Source organism: Struthio camelus, chromosome 18 (genome assembly GCF_040807025.1).
Source record: "Struthio camelus isolate bStrCam1 chromosome 18, bStrCam1.hap1, whole genome shotgun sequence".
NCBI classification, from domain to species: domain Eukaryota; kingdom Metazoa; phylum Chordata; class Aves; order Struthioniformes; family Struthionidae; genus Struthio; species Struthio camelus.
The window spans coordinates 8,455,566-8,480,416 of NC_090959.1; the positions used below are offsets into that span (position 1 = coordinate 8,455,566).

Here is a 24,851-nt window from a genome sequence, read left to right on the forward strand (position 1 = left end):
GGTATTTGCCAGCACAGCTCCTTCGGCCACTCAAGACTCATCTATTTTGTGATAAAAAGATCTGGCTGCTGCCTCAGGATCTTCAAACACAATTGGAGCCAAATGATATCATAAGACTGCCATCTCTCTGTTAGAATTGCTCCTTGCATTCTCCTTGTTCTCCTTGACCGAAGCAATTGCCATTTCCCTGCTCCAAATAACCTGCGGAAGGGGAGCTTGGCCCACCAGTTGTGCAGATACCAAAATCAAGATGAGCAAAGCCATAGAGCCTGGAGGAGCTGGGGAAGGGCAAAAGATCAGTAACTCCTCAAGATTTAACATGGCTTTAAGTAAACGTCGCTCTCCCACGCATGGCATCCACTGGGAAAATCGATGGCAGATAACCCACCCTGACTTCAGGCTGTATTAATAAGCATCTCGCCGCTCAGTAAGGACCCGAAGGCTTAAAGGTAAGTGCACAGAGGCTCAAGGGCCACCTGTGCATGCACTCACCAGAGCACTGAGTTCATCAGGCATCTGCACGAGCGAGGGCATCACCAGATGTTCTGCGTGTCCCGCAGAACGCTCACATTTTTGTGAATTGTCATGCACTTTGAGCATTTTTTGAGAGAGGTAACCAAAAAGATGCACCCCTCCCCCCCAAAAAAAGCTAAGGAAAACTCTAAGGTTTTGCCCCAACTTTGCAACACTTGAAGTTCTCTTTAAAGCAACACCCCTAAGAACATGTTGATACGTAACAAGATTTGACTACGTCTGAAACACAAGCATATCAAAAATCTTTGCAGTTATGGGGAGAATCTAAACCCTGAAAGGCTCAAAGAACACATGGCTGTTGTTTTAAGTGTCAGCTGATCATTTTTATGCCTCTCTCCAGGAAGGGATCCCCTTTTGTGCTGGTGGTGCATGCAAGATTAGCAGTGCTGTCTAATTCTCACACAGATTGCGACCTCGGTGCGCAGGACACCTAGAGATGCAAGTGGCACACGTTGAAGCAGCTGCCTGCATTTACAGGCTACCTCTTCTGGAGATTTTCATATCTCACTATAATCTGGCTGAATTTCAAACAGAAACTTAGCTGAAAAGGGGCTTCTCACTGTGTTTCACAATGCCTGGCACGGACTTCTCCAAGAGTGAGCACAAACACCCTAAGAAAAACACAAGTTCAGCCATAATTTCCTGTCTTTCTGTTTCTGCTTTTCGGGGTTATGCATACCATTACCCAGGGCTTAGCAGTGCTGTGAAAGACGCTAACCAAGTGTAATGACTTGGGGAATTCAGTTCACTTCAGAGTTTCCAGAAATCTTTCTCCCCCAAGAAGTTTTTTGCATTTATTTTACAGGCACCGGAAGGAAAAACGCTTTGCCTGGACAGCAGCGGCATGAGCTACTTGTGTGTTCAAGCTGTCCAATGCAGAAGGCATTTGCTGGCAGCTCTCAAGGTGCATGTGCCATAAGATGAAATCGAGGAAGCTGAGGTTCATGTCCTATTTCTCAAGAGGCATATTCCCCACGTTTGGAAAGTGCAGGCGCCCACAGCCTACAGTCAGGGGGGCGCAGGCGCTGCTTGCAGCCCAGGCGAGGCCCCGCGGCGGGCAGTGCCTGCGGAGGCTCCCTCCCAGTCACTCTGGGAAGGGGACAGAACCGGATGGGCCTGAATGGGAGACCTGTAAGATGCCACCAGCATGGCCTGGGAAAGGACGTGTCCAAAACAGGATGCAAATTCACAAGGGTTTTTTGCAAATGTCACTTTTTTTCCATTGCAGGATCCTGATCTTTTTTGCTTTCTCTCTGCATCTTTTTCCTGGTGAGGATCACTTCCCCGAACAGCCTAAAGCCATGCACACCTGGCTCTTTTTTTTTTTAAGTTGGGATACAATAGTTTGTATCTGGCTCACCAGGCATCTATGCAATTACAAGATATTTACATACCATAGCAGTCTAAGGACAATACGGTAAGCCTTGCTGCCAAAATCATGTCCATCTCTATTTATACTAACGTCCATCTTCTAAAATGACGTTTGAAGAAACTCTAGAAAATCCCCCATAGTTGTTGTAAATTGTCGTAAATATTCTTAGACTTGTGCTTCTTTTGTTAGACGGACAACTTTGATTTAATTTAGTTAGAAGCAGACAGACTTATATGGGAAGCCCATTCTGTTCCATAAATGATGCTAAGGTTATCCCATCCCAGCCATAAAACCTATCAACAACGGAGGCAAGGAAGAAGAGAGAAAATCTGTTATCTTTATTCATTTAAACTAGTACTTCTGTAAAAATAACACCATGGAAGTGGACAGCTGTTGAATGAAGAAAAATATCAACACTAAAATGATACCTAAATAACATGAGGATCCCTTCTTTTGTAACAGAGAAAATGGACGTCAAGGGTGATGGTGCTCAACACCAACAATGGGCAAAGTACACTTCTTTTTAAGGGGAAAACATCTGCTCTGTTTTGTGTTCCCCTGAACACTGAATATCATTGGTTGTGTCTGGGAGGCCAAGAAAGTTTTACTCCCCTAGTCATGCCCTCATTTTTCTGCTGACCCCTTGGATCATTAATTGGGCTTCTTTTAAAGCGAGCATATAGATAAAGTGCATGCATAATTAGCCAGCTGGGTTTCCTGCCAAGAGTGTGTCATTTCGTACCTGTAAGTGCCAACAGGGTCAGCCGTGACGCATGGTGCGTTTCTGGAAAGCAAACAACCTTGAGGTCTTGTCCATAAAACAGGGAACACGTTCAGGGCTCTTTCAGCAGCTTCTCATGCATGACCAGAGGTGTGGATTTTATGTGCAGCTCATAAAGAAAATCCTCCAATTTGCACACCGCATGCACCAGCAGGTGATGGCTCAGGGTAGCAGAGGAGGTTAAAAAAGTTTGGTTAAGCCATTAAATTGTGTGTGCATGTAAAGAATACCCTTTTCTATTTCGTGCAGGGGTCAGTTGCCTTGTGATGGCTTAAGAAGCTACGTATCAGGTCTGAAGCCTTCTCGGGAACCGCTGCTTCCTGTCCCTGCAGGACCAGCTCAGCTTTTTAGGAATTTTAGCAATCTCCTTGTAAGTGCATTTTAATTTACATGAAAAGCTCTGGTGGGGTGCACCATCCGCTTCCAATGCCAAGCGCAGGGCTTTACACAGCTATCAGAGAGCTAATGGTGCCCTGGCCCCAGCCTCGTGCCAGCTGCTGTTGTGGGATCTGGCACAACATCCTGAGTAGATTTTGCAGAAAGGTGAGCGTAAATGAACTCCAGGGATCTCTGCAGCCACTTGAAAAGCACTTACAGTAACAGAGCTGAATTAAGCTGTGTTTCTGCCTTCAGTTTAAGTTATCAGTCACAGTAGGGTCTGTAAGAATGAAACACAGAGATGTATTCAGAACCAATAAACGGAGACACCACTTCCTGGCCACAGTGGATTAAGCTAATGCATCATTATTATACCATAGCTTCCATCAGGTCACTTCTACCCCGAATATCTGCCTTGCCTTCAATTCACTTCCTTCCAAAATCCAGAAGAGACTCTCATATGTGATAAAACATGACTGGCCTGCACGGTGAGGAGCCATTAGGCATCATCTGCTCCAAGAGGCTTCAACTTTTATCAGTCACCTGGGCTCTTCTGCTTGATTAGACCTTATTCTGCCACAAGAAGAATTGTCAGCTCATTCAAGGGTTTGAAGATGATGTTGCCAAGTCCATTGTCATTAAATAAACACTTATTTCGATGAAAAGGACATTCCCACTTAATGTGGGAAACAGAACACTGAAAGCCCTCAGAAAAGCAGCGATTAAGAAATCTGGTGATGTTCACACCCCAGTTGTGACTGATCCGGAGCCAAGACCTAGCCATAGATCCCAGGCCACCAGCGCAAGCAGTTTTGGGCTTGTTCAGTATTCAGACTGCACTTCCTCACCAGCTCACAAAAAGCTATGTTAAAAAACACACCAAATACCTGTGCTTTTTCAAAGAATCACTAGCAAAGGATGCACAGGGAACGTTTCAAATGCTGTCATTACTCTGGGGAGGCCACACTGCTTTGCTCTATTATGGATACTTACAGGTCACATTTCTTTTATTTTTCGAGGTATGGGTGACCATGCGGGTTCAAAATGTAAAGATCTGCTAAATCAAGAACTGTTATTCTTTGCATTTCGGTCCTTTAGAGTCTAATTTCTAAGCTTTTCTCCACAAGTAGGAAAGTTCATAAGTGCTTGTGTGCTTGCTTATGCAAGATAAGTGGAAACGCCCATATATTCATTGATTTCTGAAGCTGGAGATTTAAGAAAAACACCCATCACTGTGAAACTCTCAGTAGCCATAAGGCTGTAATGTTTTGAAAGATGGAGTTTCCACTGCATGCACTGGAGACATTTCCATAACAGGTCCTGTGTACTCATGTTGCTGTTACTCAGCAGTTTTGCATTTTCACCACAAAACCATCCCTTTCATATAATTCTTGATATCCAACACAGAGGAAATTCAAAGCACGAAGGTTGCTCAATTCTCCATAACAGTTAGGGATATGAGATTAATACATTTCTGTGGTCCACTTAGGGTTATCGCACGGTTGTCTTCAGGAAATGAAAGGGGTCAGAGTTTTTACACATTTTTAAGCATATACCAATTAAAAAAATCTCCAATCTTCTTGCTTAACAAAGAAAATATTGTTTAGAAGATAGAAAATAAATTAATTTTCTACTATGACCTCATTAAATTGGATTTATGTTCCAACCCAAAAGAATTTTAGAACAACATTAGTCCCTTGCCCTTAAATCTCCATCTATTGAAGCTGGTCTATGTATTAATTTCCCTGCCAGAAAGCGTATTTTGACTGGCCCGTGAGCTGAGCAGACAGTCTCTCCTCAGAAGCTCACACATGAGGGCCATTTCCTTACTCATTTCTTCTCAGCAAAGAGGGTGTTTCCAACCATATCATTTTTAATCAAAGCATTCTTGACTCAGACACAATTGTTCATGTTGATGGACAGATGGGGATTTGATCCTGACCCAAAAAAAGAAACCACAGAAAGGGTAGCGCCTCTCTTATCTGCAACGAATGAACAAGATCAGCCATAACCTGTTCTCATCTCACCATACAACAAATCCAGTGTGTGCTCTCGGCACAGCCGTAGATTCTCATCTTGTAATTTTTAATGCAAGACATATACAGCCTGAGGGAACAAATTACTTTCTGTATTCAACATGCTTCAGTGCCTTCGGAGGGCTGTGCTTGAGAAAGGCGCTTACTTTGCTTGGCAGAAAAAGCCTTTCAAAACAAAGGAGAAGGCTCTCCGTGATGGAAGTAGAGTTCATCCCAAAAGCAACAAAAGCAAGCAGTTTGGGAAGTTGGGCGTGCTTTGGTGGAAAACTGTCAAGACACATATTTACTTACTAAGTGGCACCGTGCGTCAAATTGTTTTTCTGCATTCTTTAAAAAAACACAGTTCAAAATCCACAGGACTCTGTATCCCATGTGTGAACTTTCCCATCAGGAGCCTTGAGGAGGGAAGGGAGAAAGGCGGAGTCCATCTCTTTCCCATCCCACCTTCTGTCTCTCTTCTGCTAAAGCCAGCAGCTCTTCAGCGCAGACACCTTTTTCCCATGTCAACGTGCAGGAAAGTGGCATCTCAAATGCTACTGAAATAAAAATACCCATCAGAAGACAAAATACTTGTGCGTTTCTATAAATAAAACACACTGGGCTTGCTGCTCTTCTGCAGCTGTGTCAACTACATGTGTATTAAATTATAGTGTAGGCCTCCACCCTCAAAACAGTGACATTAATTTAAGAACGGTGAGATTTTTAAAGTCATAAAGTTTGAGAGATTTCATTTATTTCATTTGGCGTGCTGCAGGTCAAGCCTGTGAAAGCAATGAAAATTAGAAACTTATTCTATCACAAGAAAGAAAGAAAATTGAGATTTTCATGTAATTGCCTGACTTCAGAAACAAACAAAAAAATACAACCTTTGGAAATAGTAAATTTATCTTTACTGAGATAGGAAACTCAGGTGTTTTTTATTGCATATTTGACAAATCACATCAAATGCTCCATTTGAATTCAATTTCCCATACATTTGCGGCATGAGGATCTCTACAGAACTGCAAACACCAAACACAGAAAATGCTTTTATTTCCCTGACAGTGGTACTTCACATTAACCCACCTCTTATACTTTTTTTTTTTTTTGCTTAAAGAACTCATCATCATTATTAGAGGAGGCCATAAAATTCAATTTTCTTCATAAGAACCTTTTTCAAAAAAATCCAATTACAAAGATTGTAGCTTTTTCTTTTCCAGAAAGGTTTTCAAATGCAATATAATTATAATTCCATTTCACTTCAAATGAAGCTAATATCAAAACAGTGCTGCTTTCTACTGAACGTCATTTCAAGTTTTGGAAACTGAATGATTTTGTTTCCCATCTTTGCTGGTGGGGCAGGAGGGCATCTCCCCTTTCTTCGTTTTTTCCCTCACTGGAAAAACCCAGTGGCTTACAGAGAACATGAAAAGAGAAAGAAACCTGCAAAAAAGTAATGTTGCTTTAGCTAGAGAGTGTTTCCAATAAAACATTATTAAAAGTAAAAGATGTTTGTTTTCCCCACTTCTGCTTTGAAAATATTTGATTAAAAATAAATTTTCTGATAAGGATTCTTTATTTTTATTGAGATTTCTCTGTACATGCAAGTCCAACCTACAGTTCCATTTTCTTTTAAAAATGGAACATAGTTCTACATGTCCCTCTTCCTAAACTGTTGTGGTATTGTGAACAACGGAAGCTGTATTTTTTCAGTTAGCCAGTAACATGAATATTGTAACTTCCAGGAAAGAAATCCTGCATAAAGGGTTCTGTCATCTTTCCATACATTGGTTGGTATAGTTGTTTGCAGGACTAAGTATGCAAAAATATATGCGGACATTAAATGGAACTGGAGCGCATGCGTTGTTGCACGGGTAATGACGATACTTTTGTTTATTAGCTTGGGAGCACATTTCTTGTGCAATATTGTTCACTCTGTTCAGAAAATCTGAATTCACTTACAGACAAGTTCAAATGTCTATCTTCCTTACTAGTGATTGTCATAATACAGAAAAGACACATGCAAAAAGTTTACGCATACAGTACCTATTTACACAGCTACACACATACCAAAAATCTTGCAAAAATTCTATTTATGCTCCCTGCAATGAATTTGATTTTATCTGGTCTGTTAACTAAATTCCCCTGATACTCGTTTTATAACGGTGTGATGTAGTGGTAAATCAGAGCCATATTGGTGATCTAAATCAGAATAACCAGCATGTTTTTCATTTCAGAAGCAAAAAAACTTTGCAAGAGAAAGTTTGCCAGTTTCAGCACTTCCTGGCCGCCAAGAGCATTTACTGAAAATCAATGGTCTGTCCAAAATCTAATGTGAGCAGGAATCACAGTGCAGCTGTTCAGAATCTATACTGCTTCCGAGGCAAAGTTTCTAAGCCCTTTCAGTCCTTCAGAATAATAAAAATGATTAATGATCTTGAACACTGTGAACCAAGTGTTTTGAAGTGTAACCTGCTACTTGTAATGCACTCAATATTTCTGATCCGTATTGTACTGGCATACAGGGCTTCTGAAAGTTAACATTAAAACGGGCAACGTTTGAAACGAATGAAGCGAGGCTCAGGAAATCTGACTGAGAAATCCATTTCTCCCAGACTGAGCTCTTACATGGGCATTTTCTACCAGTTCACAAAGGCAAAAAATAAGTGAGAGTGTATATATATACATATATAAATACATATACATATATATATGCGTGTGTGTGTGTAATTTTCTATAAACATATATTCTAAGAGAGTGTAGGGGATACGACGGTACATTTTTTCAGTGAAATGATCAGTCCCCTTGAGTTCAAGCATCTGCCAGAAAGGGATATCAATTTGTTGGAGAAACAGAAACGCTCTGGGTCTGCTCAGAGACATTAGGCAGCATAAACAGGCTTAGAAGTTTAATGGAACAATTTTTTCCATCTGGGCCTTCCCGTATTCCCGTCCCTTTCAGGTATAGTCACAGTCATAAGCATGACCATTAGAGCCAGGCTGATCTAGGTCAAGAGTTAGTAGATTTAACTAAATAAGAAAATACGTTAACTCTAGTGAATTAATTACACTCTACAGTAAAATGCTGGTGATCAGATGTCAAATACCTGCACCCAATCATATGGGTTACCATGCGGCATTTCTTTGGTTTGCATAAAGCCCTTCTCCAACGCCTTGCATGTCTGATCCCCAGGTCTGCTCACTCTGACCGCTGCAGTTATGCAACCACCTAGTTCTGAGAGATTGGACTCAAGCCTAAATTGTCAGTTGGCTCTGAGTTTATCTCAACTTGTTTACTCATGTCAGTACCAAACTCGAGCAAGCAAACTGACAACTTTGGACTTCATCTATTTCCAAATGCATCCACAGGCCTTAATTGCTCCGACTAGCCTCACCTGGGACCCCCCACCCTCTGCCCATGGCCCAGGAGCTCTATTTAAGCTCAGACATAGGCACCTATCCCCTTCCTGAGCTTTGCTGTAGGTTGGTCTGTTTTCAGCTCTGCCTCTAGATGGGCTCAGATCTGGGCTGTAAGCAGCTCATCTCTTGGAGGGACCTTGCACCTATGCCATAGGCAGCTCATTCCCTGGATGGACACCTCAGACCAATGCTGTAGGCAGCTCATGTTCTAGATGGACCTCAGACCAACACCATAAGCAGCTCATCCCTTGGATGTACCTCTTGCAGGTATGTTGTAGCTCATCTCCAGGCCCCTCTGGCCCCTTCTGCTTTTGCTCCTGGCTGTGCTCTCTGGAGGGATCCTGGGCCTGGTTCATTGCTTGCTGTGTCTGGGGCTCTCAACGGACCCCACTACCAGCACCTGGCTCTGCCCCATGTTCAACTGCTGTGGGAGGGTGCCCCATTGGTGCGGTTACTGCCTGTACTGGGGTCACCCTTGGCTTTGGGTTTACCTTCCCCTAGGGAGCATCTGGTCCTCAGCAGTCCCAAACAAGTATGAGCTTTAATGACAATCTTTGACTGGAGGAAGGACAGTGACAAGAAATAATGGAATGGGAGAAAGCTTGACCACTGGACTGACTCTAGTGTTGCTTCACCATCCCTGCTGCCTGTGTTTTCCCATCTGCATTTTGGGTGTAACAGAAGTTCAGAAAAGCATTACAAGAAACACTTATTAACATTTATAGAGATGTAAAGTGCTAAGTACTTTTATGCAACTTCTTACTCTAAGTTTACAGGCCTTATATGCAACATTATTTGGGGGACAGCATATTGTATTCATTATAGATTTCAACTGGTATAAACAAGGCAGTAGAAGTACTCAAATTGCCACAAGCCAGATGGAGATCTTATCACACTACCTCCCACAATTGGAAATGGAATAACTTCTTTCCGAAAGCCCCAAGTTGTTCTGCTTATAACACAGCAGATGAGTGAATCTCCTGGGTCAAGGTGGGTCTGCGTCTGCTCAAGCAGATGTTTGCTTGTCCTCTCCCTCTGCTGGGGAAGGACACGGTCCAGCCCTTGTCTGAGCACTTGCCACAGCATGGCACAGCAGTGAGTGAAAGTTGTGTGTAAGAATAAATAAAAACAAAGTAAAAGTTAGGTCAGGACAGCTCCCGTTTTTGGAACATAAGGGAACATTTTAGTCTAATTATCATTTTGAGCACAGAAAAAAAATGGAATGTTTTACTGGAATGGATTTTTAAAAGAATTATCCTGGGTAAATTGATCTACAGAGAATTGCTCCCAAAACTACAAATTATGTTGATTTACTTGCTTTACACTTCTACAGGGAGACCAATGAGTTATCGGAAGGGTGCATGGAGCACTCAGATTTGTAGACTGAGGATATGGCTTATTCTTGTGTTTGATATGGATATGTCTCCAGCAAATGATCTCTCAGTTTTGATAAGAAGTGAATCACTTTTTCTTGACAAAACAGAGACTAGACTGTATTTATTGGTGGTTTCCAATGTGTGGACTAGATCTGGGTTTAGTAAATTTCAGTCTGTTTGCATGGCAGTTAGGAGTGTTTGTTCTTTTAATTTGATGTGCATCTTAGCTTGGATTCACGTAGATTGTTAATTAAAAGTAGTATAACTGCACACTAGAAGCATATCTCCATTGGTGCTTTCCAGCTCTTCATCATATAGCAGTCTGCCCTTTTGTTAGTTTGTAAAACTGCTTTAAAAGTCCAACCAATGTTAATGGTGGGAAAATGGCAAAATAGATATCTAAGAATAGTATACTTGGGGTTTTTTAAGTTTGTGTTAATTTTTTCCAATTAAGAAATTTTGAGGCAGCCAGATTAACTCATCTGAGCAGAGCAATTATTTTGGTGGAGTTGACTCATGGTCATTCTACTTGACAGCGCTGCCTTTTGTGGGAATGTAACTCTTACCGTGAAAATGTTGTACTAAGCAAGCCTTAGTTCCGCTCGTAAATCAGTTCGATGAAAGGTTTGAAAGCCTATTTCTATGGTGTAGTTAAATTACATTGGAAGTACAACTGAATTTGTCCCTAGTTTTTCCATCAAGTATAATGTGACTTAAAGGTTAGCTAAAGCAAGAGTTCAGTTTAGAGAGCCAGATGAGATTTCCTGAGCGAAAGTAAAGTAGATAGAATTTAGGTAAACATTCTCTGCATTTAGAATAACACATTGAAGCATTTGTCTTTGATTATCAGTTTTAATGTACATAATAATGAGACTTCATTCCCACTAGAGACAGGCATGTTTAAAAAGTTCAAGAGTGCCTCCATTCAGAGTCCTGAAATCACCTCCTCCCCCAACCCACAGTCAAAATTAAATGCAAAGCTGGAAAAGGATGGCTTTTGGTTCATGTGTGAATGAAGTCCCCAAATACTTGCCTAACTCCACGAGATTTCTGTAAATTAGCCTTCTGGAAGCCATTCTGCAGCAGGGTGCTGCTGGACTGCTGTCGCAGCAGCAGCAGCAGCTAAAGCGACTCTGATGCTCTTGAATCAAAAGCTAACCAATGCCTAATTTGGAGCCCACCCAAAAACTCTGCTTTTTTGGCTGACTATAACATCAACTACCTGGAGGCAGATGCAATGCTATCTGGTTCAGAAGCAACTCTAGCGATGTCCCTGAATCACACTTTGTCTTGTGTGCTGCTCCAGTCATAAAGAAATGGAGCCAAAAGTCGTAATTTGTGAGTGGGTTTGCCAGCCTGTGGAATTGACAAGTCTTCCCAAAGGAGGAAGTTGATATCTACAAAATAGTCACTGGAAATGTTAAAGGGAAGAAAAAACTAGTAACCCATGAGACTGCAGATACACCTTCCATTTTTATTCATAGTGCGATCACGGCTGTGTGAGTGGACCATGTGTCTTCCTCTCAGACTGCAAATACATCCTATTCAAAGAGAAGGTTCTTTAAGAAAATTTGTATTAATTTTTATTAAATCTGACTTACGATGCACATATTGATTGCAGTTGAGAACTGGCTCTTTTCCAGCCCTGCTCTACCATGAAAAACACTTGTACACCTTCTCTCCCAATGGATCAGTGCCCAAACTCTTCCTAGTGATTTTTTTTATTACTGGTAATTGAAATAACATATCAAATCTGAACTTAAAAATATTGCTCTGGCTCTGCCTCAGGTCAGGTTTTCAAATCTCTCTACAGAGCTGCTCTGCTGCAATCTAACTCCTTTCACCTGCATAGCCATAGCTGTTTCCTGTGCCCGAAACAGGGTTCATCAACCACATGTGCCAAAGCGAGTCAGCAGCGAGCCGTCAGTATTTGCATATAATGTTCCAGCACCTGCTAATAAGATAGGAGAACAGAAGTTTGCTCTCCTATTACATTAAGAGTTCATAAAAAGTTTGCAGAAGGAGAAAAAGATAAATCAACCTATATTGAAAGAAAAGAAAAATTATCAAAATATTTGCAAATAATTATTTATGTGCAAATTACTTGCCACGTCATCGTAGTCACAATTCCCATTGTCAGCTACGGCTGCCCCCAGTAGAGTCACAGCGTTCTACCCTGCAATAAATCATCACATTTTTGGGTGAATGTATTTGTGAAATTTCATTATCTTCATAGTGCAAATCCTTTTTTCTGCTAATGTGTGAGGAAGCAGAAGGATAGAGTGGAGATTGCTTGTTTCTACAGGACAAATTCCAAGCAGAATAGTGAGGGGGTTTAAAGGAAAAAAAAAATAATTTCAAGCTAGTAATGGAAATTGATTAATGAAGCCCGTCTGTAGCTGGTACAAAGGGCCAAATCTTCAGCTAATATAAAATATCAAGCTTCCACTTTTAAAAACCAGAAGGAGGAAGGGGACATAAAACTAAAAAACAAAGAGGCATGTTTGATCATTTAGTGGTGAAAAGATCAGGCGCTCCTCAATTGCAGGCTTTTATTTTTGTGCATTGTGTCAACGATTGGAAACCATATGTTTTAAGACCAGCTTCAATAGTATCAGTAGCTACAGTCTTCCTCTCAGATTACTTTTTACTGCCTGCCTAATTTTGAGCTTTAATAGCTAACATGCACTTTGTTTATCAGTTACAAATGTTCCGAATTTTGATCAAGAACCAGGCTAAACAACACATACTGGTTCATCACCAGTACTGAAGAGCTGGCTAACAATTTGGTTAACATTATGGCCTGCAGCTTCGCAGGCAAGTATTTTTCTTAGAAATAAGAAAAATCTTAAAATTGATAGCTCCAGTGCTAAATAACGTGAGCTGTTAGCACAGGGCTCCTTAGAAAGCTCTTGGGTTGTCTCTTGAGGAATCCATCCCACCAGGCGCCGAGCGTTTGTGCATTCAAAGTGCACGTGGGTCTAGCAGTGCGTAAGCCCCCTCAGGTAACACTTGTGAACAGCCAGTCCTGTACGAAGCACTTTGTTGCACCGAGGTTGGTTTGGCAGTATTGAAATTAAGCATGTGCTTAAATTCTTCCAAAATCAGACCCTTAGTACCTTGCAGGACTGAGTGCTAGTCTGTGCAATAGCTCCTTTTTTTAAGTAATTCTGTGTAGTTATGACGTAAGATTCAAAATAGTCTTTGGCTTGTGTTATTTATCCTCTAATTACTTGACGATGGGCTACCTCTCCTCTATTTTTAAAGCACTGCATAAATTAATGATATTCTAAGAATAACAGCAGCAAGTCAGAACATTTACCAGAGAAAGCAACCACTAGCCCTGAGAAAGAAATTTCACTGCAGTGCATGAAATAATGTGTTAGGAAATATGGTTGCCAGCTCTGGCAATCTTGTCGAATGTCTTCTAAGATTTGAGGGTTTTTTCCACAAAGCCTTTTTTTCTGGCATCATGTTTTCACTCAAGAGTCTCAGTTTTAATTTTAGACAAGTGAGTTACTCATTATGGTTGCAAGGTGAAATTGAAAATGTGAACCTGAGGACCGGAGAGCAATTAACTCCTCTAAATACATTGCTTTCAAAATCTTGCAATTTGTAAACCAATTTCATGACACTTGGTCTGGCTCAGGATGTTTCCATGCTTGGGACTAACAATGTTCAATACGCCCAGTAAATCCTTTATACCCCTTTTGAGGGCTTCTCACCTTGGTTTGCACCCGAGGGTGGCATGAGACTTTAATAGTCAAAGAGGATGTTAAATTTAATAGTGGCTTCCCATTTCTTGGTCTGCTAGATGGAAACAGTTGCGTGTACTGAGGTAACAATGTTCATTTTGCCTGTGAGGTGGACAGTAGAAACTGGAAATATTTCCTCAAGGCAAACTGAGTTTCCACAGTACCTAAACTTTTGGTTTTACCTCCTTGCTTCCTCAGGAATGAGGAGGAGAAGCTGAGTTCAGCTGTGGGCTCCCCTACCTAATCAGCAGTCCATGTCAGATCTTTCTGAGGGACAATATTTTTGGGTCCCTGGCTCTCAGAAGGCAGCTTTCCAAACTGCTGGGGACATAGCCTAAGGGCAGGGTTGGGGCTGCCTGCTCTGGTCCCTGGGGTGTCCAAGGAGCAAGGCCACTAGCTCTGTCACCTGCTCGGGACACTGTCACCCAACCAGGTGTCTGGGAGCATTTCCACTTGGTCGCCATGCAAACTTTTTGCACAGCTTCTGTTTAATATTTAATTTATGGTACATGGGAATGAGCCCAGGGTGGCAAGTAGGGAAAAACCCACTTCTAAACCTGACTTGGTCTTTGGCAAAAAAAATTCCATCACTCTGAAAAATACCTGTTATATGGCTGACAATGACCCTGTTCAGTGAAACAGACCTTTACTCAGCCAGCTACTGGGACCGCTCCTCCTTTCCTGGCCAGTAGCCTGGTGCTGGACCTTACTGTGCTGCATTGCTGTGACCTATGTGCACCTGAAGGCATGGCCAAGTGCCCCATATTCCCATCCACAGGGCAGAAACAATCTTGTCCCCCTGCCCTTTCTACCTTGTTTTTCAGATCTGCAGGTATTCAGCTGGATGTGCTAATTGCTAACAAGGGTGAAAATATTTAAAATTCCCAGTTGAAAAATATCCTTTATCTTCCTCTTTGCACCCTTTTCCTACTGTGCCTTTATCTGCCTTTTTAAAAATGCATACAATGTTTTTAGTACATTGTAAGGATATTAGAGTAGACAAATAATGTTTACCCATCAGCTCAAGAAAGGTGTTTCTGGCACCAATTCACAAGTTACAAAAATTACTTACCCTGAAAGGGACAAGGAGTGTCTTTTTGTGTGCAGGGTGCTGTACAAACAATGAGGTCCTGGTCTTTGACTGGCTTTCTATGCCATTACCACAAACAATACTAGTCCTTAAATACCTGCCTAGCTTTAAGCACTTAAGTAAATAATTGTATTGATTGTTGCAGGACTATTCACATGCATAAAACTAAGCATATATTTAAATATGTTGTGAAATCAGAGGTTGAGTGAATCTTGCATGCAAGGCATTTTTCAATGATTACATGTGAACTTGTTAAGACCAGCTTCAAAAAGCAGCAAATGTGGCAACCGGGTTTCCGGGTAGGGGGAAATTTTTTGAGACAGGTCCTAAGGACATAGGTGCTTGCTTATACTCAAGAGGCTCCTCACCAAAAGGCAGATTACAGTTAAGGGCAGCAAGGAAGTCCTAGAACCACCAAGCACTCTCTCCCGGTTTAACGTGAGAGCGGTGTAAATTCAGAACTGCAGATAATCCGCGGGGAAATCACAGGGTTAGTGCTGAGAACTGATGGGGAATAACAACTGAAAGAGCTTTGGTTTTCCTAGGCCGGCGGGAGGTAGCTCATGCTAGGAAGTTTGCCAGCTCTGGACTGATGCTAGGAGCTTTGTCTCCTTTGGACTGTAGGAACACACTTTGCAGTCAAACTGATCTGAGAGGTTTTGATAGTAAAAACAGCTGTCTAGTTGCAATGATGTTTTTGTTCCATTGTCAAAATTTTGAGTTAAATCCATGAGTGGGCTGCAGCTTGTTCAAGCCCTGAACTCAACACCCTTTCTGCTCCTTTGGCTTTTCCCTTCCCCTGCAATTCGTAGGGTATTGCTGTCCAGGAGAAAGGTGAGGTGAGGTATAATAAAACCCCCTGGGGTGCCGACGCACTGGTCTCCTCAGATGCTTCCCTGCTTTCGGGGAGACAAGCAGAGAAGCTGCAATTGGGCTCAAATTGGTGACAGACGGAAGTCCCACTCTGGGTGCCTGTACCAGAGGGGTCTCAGGTCTTGAGTGGACACGGGAGATGGAGCACCTCTGTGTCCCTGAGTCCTGGCGCCCTTGACGGTATTGCAGACCAAAGCAAGGTGGCACCAGGGGTTTTCTGGTCCGGAGACGTGTGAGCGTCCACACTTGTGAGTGTGGAGGGACGGCTCACGTGAGAACAGGGATTTCTGTGCGTTTGCAGGACCCAGCCTGAACGCACCCAGCAGCAACTCTGCGGTGCGGTGCGCGTCAAAGGAAACGGTCACAAAAAAGCATTCTTTGTTTAAACTAACATTTACAAATTGTCACTAGGTGGTCAAGAGACTATTAACGCAAAGACTGCGGAGTCTCTGCGGAAGCAGGATGCGTCCGCAGCGGAGCGGAGCCCGTGGCTGAGACGGTACGCGGATGCCAAGGCTGTAAGCCGCAAACAGCTTTTCAAAACAGCGTAGCGTGAGCGCTTCGGAAGGTAGCGCTGCGGCGGGGAGGACAAAAGCGCGCCCGGAGAGCGCCCGCTATCACGTGGAGGCGCGGGCCGGCCGCGGCTATAAGCGGCGGCGGAGCGGCCGCGGGTGCGCGGCGGCGGCTCCCGGCTCGCAGCGGGGCGCGCCTCCGGCCGCGGCTGCCGGCGCCGCGCCCGCGGAAGCCCCTCCTTCTCCTCCTCCTTCCCCCCCCCTCCGCGGCCGCGCAGTGCGGCGGGGCGGCACGGCGGCACCGCGCGAGCGGTAGGTGCGCGGCGGGGCGGGGGGCTGTGCTCGCTCCTGCGGAAGCAACAGGTCGCGTTACGCGGTTCCAAGCCGCCCGCGCGGGCCGGAGCGGCCCCTGCGCGCGCCGCGCTGCCCCGCGGAGAGGCGCGCTGCCGGCACGGCGCGGAGGGGGGAGGCCGGGCGAGCCCCCGGCGCAGCGCGGAGCCGCCGCCCCGCTCCGCTCCTTTCCGCGGGCATGCGCGCCTGCCTCGCACATGCTCACTGCGCCCGCAGCGGGCGCGCACACTCCGCAGCGCCGCGGCTCTGCGCTGCACCTCCGGTGAGTAGGGGCGCGGGGGCACGGCGCGGCTCGCCCTGCGCGGGGGCGCTGGCATACGCGGCTAATCCTCTCGACTGCTCTGTCCGCGCCCGCGGAGGGGGCCCGGCGGCTGCGGGCGAGCTGTGCAGCTGGGATCTGCTCGCCCGCGGTAGCGGAAAGTGCGAAACCGCCTCCCCGCGCGGAGCGGGGCGCTGGCCCCGGCGGAGGGCGGCGGGCGCGGGGCCGGCTGCGGCGCGGGGCTGCAGCCCTGGGTTCGCGGTGTGGTCTCGGGGCACGGCGTGGCGTTTAACTCGGCCCTCAAACTAGCCGCGTTGCGTTTAATAATTGTTCCGCTGACTTAAGCGCGCGTTTAAATAAAAGGAGTTAATGCGCTTTTTTGCATTTGCTCGTATGAGGGAAAACTTCTAGTGATTTATACGCTTTAAGTGAACTTATTGAGTGTTAAATTATGATTGAGCCCAGCGACTGGCCTCTGAAGGAAATTATTCGTGGTATACAGCTGCTGTTTTTAGATTTTTCAAATTATATGTTCTTTTGGATGAAATTTTAATCGTTAAAATATATACGGTTGACCAATAAACAGTTTATTGGTCTACATGAAACTTACTAACAGACATTTTATTCAGTGTAATATCAAATGCACCTATCCCTTAACGCTGCTAATGTCAATGGCAGGAATAGTTTACTGTTTAATCTTTCTCCTGGACTTTGTAACTTTGAGAATTTCCCGTCTCTGGAGCGCTCTCCATAGAGAGCTTTTCCCCCAATACTTTGGGAAACCGTGTCTAACTTCTGCCTGCTTACAGCTGCGTGTATTTGAGCTGTCTGGTCCCCCAAAGATAGCATATATTTAACATAGTTGTTCTGCGTTTAAATGAATGGTTCTTAACTCCTTTATATGTCTCTCATTGCGTTGTTGCTTGTCTATTAGAGGTTGTTGGATGCAGGATAAGCTTTCTTCTTTTCTTCTTTGGCTTATATCAACCTTTACTTTTTCTTAAAGCTGGTCTTTTTTTTATCTGCTCTGATATTGAAGGCATCATGTGGCCTTAAATGTTACATGTGCAGATAGGAAAGGGTACAAATACCCTGAAAATAATTAGAGCTTGCAGCTTTGGAAACATTCCAAAGTCTCTTTAAGCATGTTTTGAAAATTCATGTGAAATGACATTGCAGTTGATAACTTGATTTAATTATTTTCTCTTCAAAAAACAATTTCTTGCCGTTTGAGTCAAAATTAAATTGTAAAGTTAAGAGTCAAGTTGTCCATGCGATTCTCTTGCCTCTTCCTCTCAGAGCCCCCCCACCCCCCAAAAATTTCAGAGCAGTTTGCTAAATAGCAAGCTTTGTATTTGTTTGGTTTTAGGCTCACCGTTTTGTTTTGCTTTGTTTAGCCCACTCTCCACAGCGCTGCTTTTTTTTTTTTTTTAAGTGCTACATAGAGACTTGGTTCCCATGACTCGCAAATCGTATCACCAGTGTTTGGTTGAAATGTTTAAATGTTTGAAATGGGCTGTTGCTTCAAATCTTACGACTTTGGCAGTCTTAAATTTCATTAAAAGAGCTTCCTTAGGAAGAACAACATTGATAATTCCCCCTCCAACAGTAACATCCGTATTCAGCTACGTGATGCGTGTGGGTATACCTTGATTATATGAAGGAATTAAGCTCAGGTACTCATGTTAAGAACAAGATGTCAGAATATCACTTAAAGAATTCCCCTTGTGTTGCTGTTTTGTAGCTCTTAGGTGATTGAACAAGTTATATTTTTCTGAAAATTAAATAGTTTAACTATTAATTCTGCAAAAATTAAGTGGATATTTAACTTCAAGCTTGTAAGGAGTCCCCCTGAAGTCAGTGTGGCTGTATTTGTGTGATCAGTGTGCATATATGCATACTCTTGGCAAAAAACAATTAAATAAGTTAGTAGTCTTCTACTATCTTCCCAACTATTTATGACATGTAGTAGTACAACAGCTATTCTAAAATCAGTTATAATTATCTTCAGTAAGATTTGTTTCTTCTGTGCCAAGCTTTGTAGCGAGCAGATGGTTTTAAGGTGTCTTCAGCTGGAGAACAGGCAAGAACACTGCTGAAGACTAATTACTCTTTGCAGGAAATCTCTTCTGCGATAAGTTCACACGTCGTTAGACTTAATCTGTGGAAACGATTGCTAATATGACTTGTGCAGTAAAAAAATGCTTTTAAAATTTTGTCAAAGCTAGAAAAATCTTAGAATGACAAGAAAATATTTTTCAATTTGGCCTGGATGCTGTAACTTTTATTAGGGATAAACTGTTAAATGAAGTTGCAAAATGAAATCCTTTTTGTGTACCATGTTACTTCACAGTTTTAATATGATTATAAATATATCACAAATGAAGAGTTTATTTGGTAGATTGAGTAGGGAAAACTTGTATTGCCGTTTCAATACCGCATGCATGTCTATTATACGTAGCAATCGCTATGTAAGCTGGATTAATGCATGGCATAGTCTTTGGACTAACAGTCTGGTACTTTTCATTAAATTTCATAACATTAGACTGTACAGGACAGAATTATACCAGCAAGGAACAAAAATGTTCAGAGCTATAAACAACGGCATGTACAAGAGTAAACTTGTATGAATTTTAGATACATCCTCCTTTTCAATGACTTTATTTAAAAGTACAAGAATTAAAAAAAGAAAAAAGAAAAACACCTGGTGTAACTACTCAAACTTCTTGGCATAATAGTCACTTTGATATGAACAGATAGAGCTGAGCAAGTCTCTCTCCCTCCCTTTTCTACTGAAAAGCCAGAAGGACCATCCTGGCTGGTTTAAGAGGTCTAATTGGAAAACAATTGTTCATGGCCGTCTCATTCTTAAAACAATACTTCATCTTTATTTGTAGATCTTAACTCAAGTAAGGATGTTTAACAAACACCCCGTTTTAATCAGGTGAGGATAAGCCCCTCAATTAGGATGCAAATCATTGCAGCCACCTCTTGGTTGTCATTTGGGACCTGGAGCTGTTGCCATTTGCAGGTAAATCTGTTGCTACAGGAGTATTGAAGCGGGAGGGAGGAGAAAATAGGAATAAGGGTGTAGGACTGCACAGTTGTCTTGCAAAATATTTTTGGTCAAAGCATTCAAAAGCAGATCCTGTTTCCTTCTTCAGCAAGCTGTTCGGTAACTCTTGGTTTACAGCTGAAAGAAGTGTGAAAGGAAAATTGAATCTAAAGTAGCGATCACTCTACAGACAATTCCAGCAACTGTCAGAGACTCAATATTTGGTTTTAAATAATCAACCTTTTTCACCTGCTCTTCCCAGTTGGGACTTAACGCTATCCTTGAATCATTTCAAAGGTGTGTGAATTCAGAGGAGAAAGATGACATGGGGATAATCCTTCCCATTTAAAATTATTTGTCTGCAGTTCCTTAAGTCCTGGCATTAGGAGTCCCATATAAACATGTTTATTTAACACCCGCCTTATCTGCTGGATTGTACATGGTTCGTTAACATGGAGAGAATACTTCTTGCTGAATAGTGGGGGGGAGCTGCCGAGGTCAGGAGAGGTTGTTAGCCTGAAGTAGAGCTGGCACCTTCGCTTCGCGCTCGCGCCGTTCGTCACCCACGCCGTCCCCGCGAAGCACGGCCCCAGCGCGTCGCCGAGGTATTTATCCCCGCGCTTATGTGCGGAGGCTCTGTAGAAAGCCAGCAGTCTGCTATGGGCTTGCGGTAAGGTTTACGAGGAATTCTAGGGAAGGTTTGTTGTAATGTTGTGGATGCTTGATTTATTTGGGTCATGATTAGGAAAGGTGGTTTAAAAAGGGAAGAGGACCGGGCTGGAGCGGAGCCCGGGGCACCTCGTGGTGGTACCCCACGCAATGTGCTTGGCCAAAATCACCGTGTTTTACAGGGACGTGGGGGTCCGCAGGCTCGAGAGATGCGAACGTTTTGTGTGCTGTCGTGAGATGTTTCATAGCTACTGCAGGGCTGGTCGTGCTTAAAATGGCTGTATGTGGTGGGGAGGCTGGCACCCGCGCCGGCGGGAGGAGCAGCAGAAACGGGCCCTTTCTGTCGCTTCCAAAACTTGCTGCGCGCTGGCCGCTTTCTCCTGCGGACTAGGGAGGTGCTTGGAGTTTGTGGAAATGTTGGACAATAACAGGGACACTAGAAATAGCCTTTATAGGAATAACCATGGCCTCATGTTTGCAGAGCTCATTTAAAATGTTTTAATGCTATTTATGTATATAAGCTACTAGCTATGCACTGCACACGGCATTTGGGGGAAGAGATGCACGTACGCGCCCATGCAATGTCATTTAACTTTGGAGCTCCTTAAAAAGGTTTCTGAGGAGTCAGTGAATTTCTCCAGCCTGACTGGGATCGTGGCGGGTGGGGGCCGTTTGGGATTTTTTTTTGCCTCTGAGAGAAAAGATAATAAATTCTGTTCTGTCCTATTTTCAATTAGAAAAATACAAGATTGCGTTCTATGTCTTCTATCAAGCAAGGACCCATAGTAGTTTATAACCAAAAGGTATTGAATAAAATGAGCATTATTCTATGGATCAAAGTGGCTGGGGAAGATGCAATGTGCTGAAACCGACTGCAAATGTGCAGACTTTTTAAAAGCAGAACAGTAGAAGTAGAAGGGATTTAAAAAAATAAACTGAACTTCTGTGTTGATTATAAGTTGTAACTGAAATACGTTGAGGGCCTGAATATTGCTTTTAGAAAAAGCAAGACAGCTTTTTTTTTAAAAAAAAAAAAAAAAAAGGTTGGCTTAGATGGGCAGAGAGGAGGACAAAAATAGGTGCTATGTTGGGGGGAAGTGTCTGTGGGTTTTTTCTTTGAATTATTTTCAACAAGTACTTACTCTGTTCTGTATTTTTAAGAAATTATGTGGACAGAAATTTTGTTTCTTTACCAAGGCAGTGAAAACACCAAGAATCCTTTTTATAATTTGGAAAGAATGTCAAAAGAATGAAGTAGTTAAACCTAAGTGTATTAGATCATACGCTCTAAATGCATAAATAAGCATAACTGCAATCACAGAAACCGATGTTAAAACCACCAGGAAAACTCACCCACAAACCCTAATGACTTGAAGGGAATGACCTCAGCCATTGTGAAATTTGTGCCTATTTGTTGACTGACATTTTTGTAGCAGCAGAGTGCATGGTGTTTCACTGGGGTGTGGGGTTTTGTTGTCCAAAGGACTGCTGGGGTTTTTTCGTTGTTGCTGTCAGGTTTGAATGTGAAGACTGAAGAAGGGATTCAGGTGGGGAGAGCCTGCATGTAATTTGGACCGGAGCGATTTGAAGTGCGGGTGAAGTGTTTGTTGCTGATGGACAGAGACTGGTGGAAATTGATTGAAGTTTGCTTTTCAGATGTTGGAAACTTCCTTGCTGATAGCCTGTTTCTAACTTATTCCCAATTGGCTTCCTCGTAAGGAAATGGAGATTTAAAGTATTTGGTTACAAACCTGAGATTTCTTCCCGTGCCTTTCTGCGCGTGAGTGCTGGGTGAAATGTCGGTGTCATTCATCTCCCCTCTCTCCTTTTGGGAAAGGAAATTGATGCCCGGTGAACCTCAGCTTGCCTTTGCGAAACACCAGCTAATAACTCTGGCGATGGAAGTCTTGAATTATTTCAACAGTAAAAGGCTACTTTGGGGATGTTTTGAAATAAATCAGTGCTGCAGACTGCAAGCCTGGTGAGAGCCGAGCCACTCGTCAGACCTGGGTCCTCTCGGCACTGACTGTTCCCTGCAGCCGGCACCTACTTCTCTGGGCTGCAGTCATTAAAGACAGTCCAGATTTGCTTGCCGCTTCCCAGATGTGCAGGCAGTTTTAAGAAAACTGGTAAATTTATGCTGTTTGCCGCCTCATTGTAGGCGTTCAGTCTCATGGCGCAGAAATTCTTATCCACCATCCCCACTTTGGGGAAGGCGAGCAGCCCGACGGACTGAAAAACAATTTGGTACTAGTCAACCCAGGTACTAACCGGTTAACAGGGAGCGAGTTTTGCCTCGCTCTGTGCCGAAAAGGGCAGACTTCACAGCGAAACTGAACCGGGGTAGGAAAGCGTTATCTTTCCAAACAAAGGCAGGGGGACGTGGGGAAAATTTCTTAAACTCAGCAAATGCCTTAAAAACTGGAAATGCCTCTAGGATTACTCAGGCACCCACAAGAAACAGTGAGGGGAAAGTGGAGCAGGCATTTGAAAAATTTTTGTTTTTAAATAGGTTGAGTAAGCAAAGCAATCCGAGGGCCCCGGTTATTTACAGCTTAGTCTCTGCGCCACGGAGTCGCTCATCAGCTATCTGAAATGCAAGGTTCACATCTAGTGCAAATTTCATCTTTTGGTGATGTTTTGATCCAGGTTTTTGTGTACTCATTTGGCCTTAATAAATTTTGAAGTAACTTGGATCAGTCTTAATATAAATCTCTACCAGCAGCGGTGATCCCTCTTGTTGCTGCACTTCTGTGCTCGATTACTCTGTTTCTGCTTGAGTTGTAAGAAGCAGTAAGATTGTAGCAGTCAAGTCAAAATGTGCTTACAAAACGTTTTATTTCACTTTCGGCAAGCATTTATGGTGTTGACTTAAATTTACAAAACTGAAGTCCTGCTATGCAAATAAATGATTATTCCCCCTTTCTGTGGCTGAAACAATTCAAAAAGTTGCTCAATACTAAACACTGATTTATTTGAAAGTTACTGTTTTTCCACCCTCCGAAAACCAAAAACACACACTGCTTCTTACGAAACTAGACACTTTTGTAAATATAACATTTGAATGTTATATCGGCTGCATCCAAATTTTCCTGTTTTAGTAAGTTAACTTTTTTAAATTCATAAACCACTTTGGTCTGCCTGAAGCTTATTTTTTATTAGCTGAAGGTTAAGTGCTACATTGATGCTCCTCTCTGAAACACGGAGTTAGGAGTAAGTTAGCCTTAAATATTGCAACAAAATAGAAAAAAATAAATTTGGTTGTGCTTGGTTGTGGGCAAATATTTTTGTATCCAGTCTGTCTCCCATTGCAGTTCCCAGTCATTTCAGACAGACTGGCTCCCCCTCTTCAGAGGGAGCTCTTCTAAATCCTCTGTACTTGTTGCAAAAGTGCATTTTAAAAAAAGTTCACGTGGTAAGCAGTGTGCATGCAGGTCTGGGTTGACTTCACGGGTGCAAGAGCCTTGCAGGGTGAGAGCCTGTGCCTGTGCTAGCTGTGCGCGGCGGGCGCCTTGCTTGCGATGCAGCAAAGCTCTCCGGCAGCAGCAGGTAGCAAAAGCAAACACATCCCAGCGCGCTGGGAAGCCAGCACGGCTCCCGTGGCCGGGGATATCGCAGCCCTGCGGTAACAGCGGATGTGTCCTCCTGCGCTGAAAGACCTTTGCAGCCATCTAGCTTAGTGCTAAGTTAGAGCATCTGTTCTGGCCTTATACTCTTGTGAGCGTTGATGGAGTTAACCAGCACCAAAATAAGGCAGGCACCAGTTTTCTTTTTGTTTATTGAAATAAACTAATCAAGATCTGCGTTCTGCTTAGCCTTTATAGGCTATCATGTAAATAGGTACTTCAGATGAATTTTGTTTTTAATAAATTTCAGTTCTGCCCAGAATAAGGGGCAAGTTTGGGCCTCTGACCTGGAATACCTGATCATCCAGCAATGCTAGAAATGTGCGTGACCCTGCACAAGGCGCTGTGAGAGATCTGTCGGAGAACTTCGACAGACTTTTGCTGTCTCTCTAAATGACTTCACCCTCTTTAGCGTCTCTGCACCTGAATATTTAAGTTGTAGTTTGAAAGAAGGCGCATTCCCTCAGTTATGTAAGATTTAATTTTGTTTGGCAGCTATCCTTCCTGTTCGCTACAACAGATGACTAATTTAGGGAAGAGAAATGGATGGGGAGCAAACTGAGTCTTCTGTAAAATATTTGAAATCTGATTTTGTTTTTGTGTGAAATTTCTGGGCTAGATTTGTTTTGAAACGCCACTGATGCCCCCTGCAAGCTTGGGCTGAGACAAACACTTGGTTTTGAATTGAAAATCGAAGTCTGCTGCTAAAAGTAAGATGTGTTAAAGCTGGAATTGAACTTCTTTCCATCTTAAAGACCCCAGAGCTTCCCCTTCCCCCAGCCCCCT

General features: G+C 43.2%; 1 protein-coding gene across 25 annotated transcripts in view; it reads left to right on the plus strand.

The window, feature by feature from the left end:
• Positions 1-15,835: 15,835 nt before the first annotated feature.
• EYA2 (EYA transcriptional coactivator and phosphatase 2) overlaps positions 15,836-24,851 on the plus strand; it is a 101,081-nt gene continuing 92,065 nt past the window's right edge. For 4 of the 25 annotated variants that reach the window (XM_068912601.1, XM_068912597.1, XM_068912604.1 and 1 more), the window contains exon 1: positions 16,273-16,417. Coding sequence is in view for 8 of the 25 variants with exons in the window: in XM_068912593.1 (XP_068768694.1) it covers positions 16,654-16,718 (65 nt within the window). In the remaining 17 variants the exon portion in view is untranslated. Of the gene's footprint in view, positions 16,112-16,266; positions 16,418-16,576; positions 16,719-20,383; positions 20,441-24,851 lie in introns of those variants that run through there. The other 21 variants (XM_068912598.1, XM_068912613.1, XM_068912611.1 and 18 more) reach the window with 16 other exon arrangements.